Source organism: Mirounga leonina, unplaced genomic scaffold (genome assembly GCF_011800145.1).
Source record: "Mirounga leonina isolate KUSES-001 unplaced genomic scaffold, KU_Mleo_1.0 Mir_151, whole genome shotgun sequence".
NCBI classification, from domain to species: Eukaryota; Metazoa; Chordata; class Mammalia; order Carnivora; family Phocidae; genus Mirounga; species Mirounga leonina.
The window spans coordinates 6608069-6613951 of record NW_023270377.1 but is presented as its reverse complement, the minus strand read 5'-3'; the positions used below and the strand labels follow the sequence as shown (position 1 = coordinate 6613951).

General features: G+C 51.5%; 1 protein-coding gene across 1 annotated transcript; it reads left to right on the top strand.

The window, feature by feature from the left end:
- Positions 1-2639: 2639 nt before the first annotated feature.
- NEU2 (neuraminidase 2) lies at positions 2640-5099 on the top strand. The gene is made up of 2 exons (XM_035006569.1): positions 2640-2840; positions 4161-5099. Exons 1-2 carry the CDS (start codon positions 2640-2642, stop codon positions 5097-5099), a joined length of 1140 nt encoding a protein of 379 aa, XP_034862460.1.
- Positions 5100-5883: the final 784 nt, after the last annotated feature.

The following is a 5883-nucleotide window of genomic DNA, read 5'->3' as shown; positions in this document are numbered from 1 at the left end:
CTCACACAGAGGTTCCTTTTCCTCTGCACCTGCCCTCCTGTGCCCGCTTTGGCTCAACATACACATGGGACAAATACTTAGACAAGCAGCCAGTGTGGGACTGGGTTATACGTGTCCACAGCCCCCCTCCCCCTGCACGCCAGCCTCTCTTCCACAAGGACATGGCTCTCAGCCAGGTTTTCAGAGGGCAGGGCATTTGTGAGGTCAAATAAGGCCATCCCTGTTGAGTGCTCAGACAGGTCCTGGTCCTAGTGAGCACTATTTGGTATTTGGCCATAAACTTAACTTCCCATCCCCACGTCCAGGGATCTTTCTTTTATTCACAAACTCCCGAAGTCCAGGGATCTTTCTTTTATTCACAAAGCATCCCGAGTGTCTAGAACAACTCAGGGCACAAGGTAGGAACACAATAAACATTTGCTAAATGAATGACTACATTTGCCCCCACCCTAAAGGAGAACAGTGTCTCAGGAGGGAATCTGGAAAACAGCGACAGACACTATGGAAATCAATTCAGAATACTTTAAGCTGGGCATTCCCAGCTCCTCCCTAATTTGCCCTCCAAATTTAATTAATTTTGCTGTTTCCCCATTTCTAAGAACCTGGCTCCTCTTTCAGTTATTCTGTCTCTGCTTCATCCAGGCTTTTATTTTGTCTCACCTGGGAGCTTGCAACAGATTCATCTTCTGCCCACGCTCCCCTTCCCTGGAGTCAAAAGAGGGACTTCCTAAAAAAAATAAATCAGGTTAGATCACTCCCTTGCCTAAACAAATTTGAAACCTTCCCATTGCCTCCAGGCTAACATCCAACTCTGATGGTCAGTGAGCATCACCAGCGTTAGTCATCCGGAAATGCAAATCAAAACCCCAGCGAGATGCCACTTCACACCCCGTAGGGTGGCTATTATCAAAAAGACACAATACGCAGTGTTGACGCGGAGAGATTGGAACCTTTCTACAGGGCTGGCGAGAATGTAAAATGTTGCAGCTGATGTAGAAAACAGTCTGGCAGCTCCTCAAAAAGTTAAACATGGAAGTACCATATGACCCAGCAACTCGGCTCCTAGATAAATACCCAAGAGCTTAAATAAACTGTTGATCAGTTTTCTAGGGAACACTGTTAAACTGCCTCTTTCTCCCCCATTTCATTTTTATTTGTAATCATACTTGATTCTTTCCCATTACATTTCATAACAAAGTTTCAGCCTCGCTGCCACTATGTCCACTAACCTCCCACGTTCTTGATTTCCAGTTATCGGGTCTAGATCTTGCCATGAAGACTTAGTCCTTCCATCCAATTTGAGGCAAACACACGTTTTTACCTTGTGCAGCATTTGCCCTTCTTGATTGTATTTTGTCAGACTGGCCTAACAATAATATTCATTATGGATTGAATAAAATACTGATAGATTGCACTAATTTCTCCAAAATGTTAAATTAAGTTTTAAATGGATAATACATGTCCACGGTAGGAAAAGAGGCAAGCAGGAGGAAGGGCATACAGAGGAGTGTGCTTCTTACTGCTCACCCCACTTTCCACTTCCCCTCCCCAACAGCCAGTTGCTGGCGGGGCTCCTCAGGAAGCAGGCTCTGGAACCAGGAGAGGAGGTTGATGGGGGCACCTCCTGGGGTCAGCTCAGTGGGAGGGAGGGCAGGGCAGTAGGAGCGAGCAGAGGGAGTCTCTGGGAAGCCTCAGCTGAGCCCACGGGAGCCCTGGAGCTGGGCCGGCCCTTGAGAGCGTCCCAGGTAGGACAAAGGAGCCAGGTCTTTATGTTCTGGGCAGACTCATCATCAGAGGCAGCCCTTCCTGGGGTATGGCCTTGGTGCTTTTCAGATGGCAGTCCCGTCCTCAGCAGCCAGCACTACCTGAAGTGGGAACCAGCTGGCCCAGCATGGAGACCACTGTCATCCACAGTCCCCAAGTCATCTCCAGCTCTCCCTACCCTTTTTGGTCAAATGCTTATTTTTAATTTTTATTTTCTTATACATCCGGAAGACCCTTCCAGCCCACGTGAGCTGTCAGGAGCCCCTCTCTTCTATCCCCAACACCCCCTCTCTGCTCCAGGGGTGGAGCCCACATGGTGGGTGTAGCTGGGCCTTAGCTTCAGAGCCTTGAGAATCAAGGCTTTTTTTTCCCCACCTTTTTTCCTTTTTTTCTAAGGCAACTTTCTAGGGCTCTGCAGTTATAAAAAAAAAACCTCCCATGTGTCATTTTCTGGCAGTTGGACAGATGCAGAGCACCACTCAGCAAGCACTCCTTTCCTACCCAAGGTTTAGCATTTGATTAATGAGTTGGGTTTGGAAAAGGCAGTTGAAGGTGATCACAAATCTGTTGTAAGAAGGTTTATTAATTTATAATAAGAATATAGCACAAAATACTCTTTTCCAAATACCTTCTCTCCGATGTCTCACGGACAGATTGCTGCCAAACTCCCTGGGAGGCATGTGCACAATTGGTAGACAGGCTCTTGGAATGTAATAAAAGGGGATGAACCCCATGCAGCAGGAGGACAGGCCACCCCAACATTGGGTGGCTTGCCTATGGGGTGAGCAGCACTTGCCTGCGAGGATGGCTGTGGCCCCATCTCAAGATGTGACTGCAAGACTCATCTTCTTATCCTGTGCCCACCCCCAAGCCCCATGGCATCCTGCCCTGTCCTGCAGAAGGAGAGAGTGTTCCAGTCAGGAGCCCATGCCTACAGAATCCCCGCTCTGCTCTACCTGCCTCAACAGAAGACACTGCTGGCCTTTGCGGAAAAGCGGATGAGCAAGAAGGACGAGCACGCAGAGCTGATTGTCCTGCGCAGAGGAAGCTATGATGCGTCCACCCACCACGTCCAGGTAAGGTAGGGTGAGGCTACAAGTACTCCTCTGGGAGTACAGGGCCCATTCCATCCTTAGATGGCTGAGGTCTGGAGAACAGAGGGACAAAATACACTGAATCCCAAGAGGGACCCAGAGACCTATCAGGGATGGGGCAGAGAAGGTGTCCCCAGGCGATCACCTAGATCTCACATGGGATCACCATGAACAAGTCAGGTTGTCATGGCTACATCTGCTTTATTGCATGACAGGACAAGTCAGTCAGGAGACTGATGTTTGGAAAGCTTCCTACATCCCTAAAAACCTAAGGGAGGAGGAGTTTAGTATGACATAACTGGGGGTGGATTATATCCTTTTAGTAAAATTAACCTGGGGAGCAGAGTGAAGGTTGGAGTAATTTGCTTGTGTCTTGAGATTCCAGCATGTAGACCAAGTAGTTAATTCTGATTAACTACATCCAAGGCTGGCTTATCATATCTGATGGGCTTAATATTATTATTATCATTACCTTGTGGTCATTATTGCACAGTAGCTATCCAGAGCATGGGGTTTGAAGCAGATGGACTTGGGATCAAGTCCTGGTTCCATCACTTACCAGAGGTATGGTGTTGGGCAACTTATCTACCACATCTAAGCCTCTCATTCTCCAGACATGAGATGGAGCCAGTAACACCCGTGCCCCAGGCGTTAGGGATTAGCTTTAGATGAGACAGCAGACGTCATGCTCTTGGCACAGTATCTACCCCTAGAATTGTCTGTCGGTGGAGAGCTATTAATGGATGGGGATGGACTACAGAGGCACAATATGTGTGACTCAGACTCGGACTGTGGAAGCTCAGTGTGAGTCCTTGGTGTTATGGTGCTGCCCCTCCTCGGCTGCATTAACAGACTATGATGTGTAGAAATGGGAGGTGATTGTCTTCTTCTGTCCCACACTGGTCAGACTGTTGTAGTTACTCCAGGGCTTTACTTGTCAAGAATGGGAAGCTGGACTGGGCTGGTAGGTCGAGGGAACCAGGAAGAAGCTAGGAATGGCTCGTGTCTGAATCATCTTTGTATGCTGGGGTCTGGCACACGGCAGGTGCCCTGTAATGTATGGTGCTCTTCAAATGAAGAGGGCGCTGCCTCGGAGGGAGTGAGGGGGGCCCTGGCTCCCACTGCTCTGGGGAGGCGTTGTCTAGATGAATGCGTGCTGCACGGAGAGCTCTTTCCGGTGACCTTTGATTTTTACCCCCTGAGATACACCCCCTTCCCCCCACATTGCTGCTCCTGGCACCGTCACTGCCACTGGCCATTTCAAAGTTGTTTTTCTCCTCCCTTCTGTCCCCTCACATTCAGTGGCACGCTCAGGAGGTGGTGGCCCAAGCCCAGCTGGAGGGCCACCGGTCCATGAACCCAAGCCCCCTGTACGACGAGAAGACGGGAACCCTCTTCCTCTTCTTCATTGCCATCCCCGGGCAGGTCTCCGAGCACCACCAGCTCCACACCAGGGTCAACGTGACACGTCTGTGCCAGGTCACCAGCACGGACCACGGGAGGTCCTGGAGCCCCGCCAGAGACCTCACCGGCCCGGCCATCGGTGCGGCCCATGAGGAATGGGCCACTTTTGCGGTGGGTCCGGGGCACTGTCTGCAACTTCACAACAAGACCCAGAGTCTGGTGGTGCCCGCCTATGCTTACCGGAACCTTCACTCCCTCCGGGGGCCTTCCCCATTTGCCTTCTGCTTTGTCAGCCACGACCATGGGCACACATGGAAGAGAGGAAACTTTGTGGCCCAGGACACCCTGGAGTGCCAAGTGGCTGAAGTAGGGGGTGCGGAGCAGAGGGTGGTGTATCTGAATGCCAGAAGCCCCCTCGGAGCCAGGGTCCAGGCCGAGAGCACCAACGAGGGGCTCGACTTCAAGGAGGCCCGACCAGTGAAGAAGCTGGTGGAGCCTCCCCATGGCTGCCACGGGAGCATCATCAGTTTTCCCGACCCCCATGCGGGCTCAGGAGCCTCAGACAAATGGTTGCTCTACACCCACCCGACTGACCCGCAGCAGAGAGCCAACCTGGGAGTGTACCTCCACAGGCGGCCCCTGGGCCCCGAGGGCTGGTCGGAGCCCGCTCTGTTGGCCACGGGGAGCTGTGCTTACTCAGACCTCCAGAGCATGGGCGCCGGCCCAGATGGGTCACCCCAGTTTGGGTGTCTGTATGAATCGGATAATTACGAAGAGGTGGTCTTCCTCATGTTCACCCTGAAACAAGCCTTCCCAGCTGAATTTTTGTCTCAGTGAGCCGGTTGTGTGGCCATCCAGGAAGGGCTCCCGACTGAGAGGCCCACGGTTTCCCCTCTGGGCTTTGGAGACCAGCTCTTGGTTCCCTTCACCGAGAGCGTGTGCAGACACCCGCCTCTTGCCTCTTTTCCTCCTTTGATGTTTCAGTCCTTCTAAGGGATTCAGTTTTGAGCCCAGAAGTTGAAGGAACCTGGCTTCCCACAGCCCCTCGACAGGGAAGGTGCGGAGAGCTGTCGCTCTGCATGGCTCAGCCTGCCTGCTGCCCGCCCCAGCTTTGTGCGGGTCTTGATAAATGATGGAGTGCAGCCCATTTCTTCTTGGTAAATGCTCATCATGTTCCTGGGGAAAGGCTGAGACAAAGTTGTAATAAATTAGCAGAGGGGTCTGTGTGTGTGTGTGCGTGTGCGTGAACGCGCACGTGTGTTCTCAATGATGCTCTAGAGGAGACCGCACGGGAGACAGCTTTGCAGGGAGGTAAGGCAGGTCTAGGAAAATTAAGCTAATCTAAGTCATTGTGTCAGTTTCCCCCGGCTGCCGTAACAGATCAATACAAACTTGGTGGCTCAAAACAACAGAAACTTATTCTCTGACAGTTCTAGAGGCTGGAAGTCCAAAATCAAAGCATCAACAGGACTGTACTCCCTCTGAAGGCCCCAGGAGAGAACCCCTCCTTGCCTTTGACCCCAGGCATTCCCCAGCTCGTGGCTACCTACCTCCCTTTAATGCCTCTGTCTGTGAGTGGCTTTCTCCCCTTGTCCTGTGTTTTCCCTTCTGTCTCTTACAA

Coding starts and splice junctions, on each gene's coding strand:
- NEU2 (XM_035006569.1), top strand. CDS start 2,640: ATGGCATCCTGCCCTGTCCTGCAGAAGGAGAGAGTGTTCCAGTCAGGA. Junction 2,841..4,160: donor CGTCCACCCACCACGTCCAG/GTAAGGTAGGGT, acceptor CCTCACATTCAG/TGGCACGCTCAGGAGGTGGT.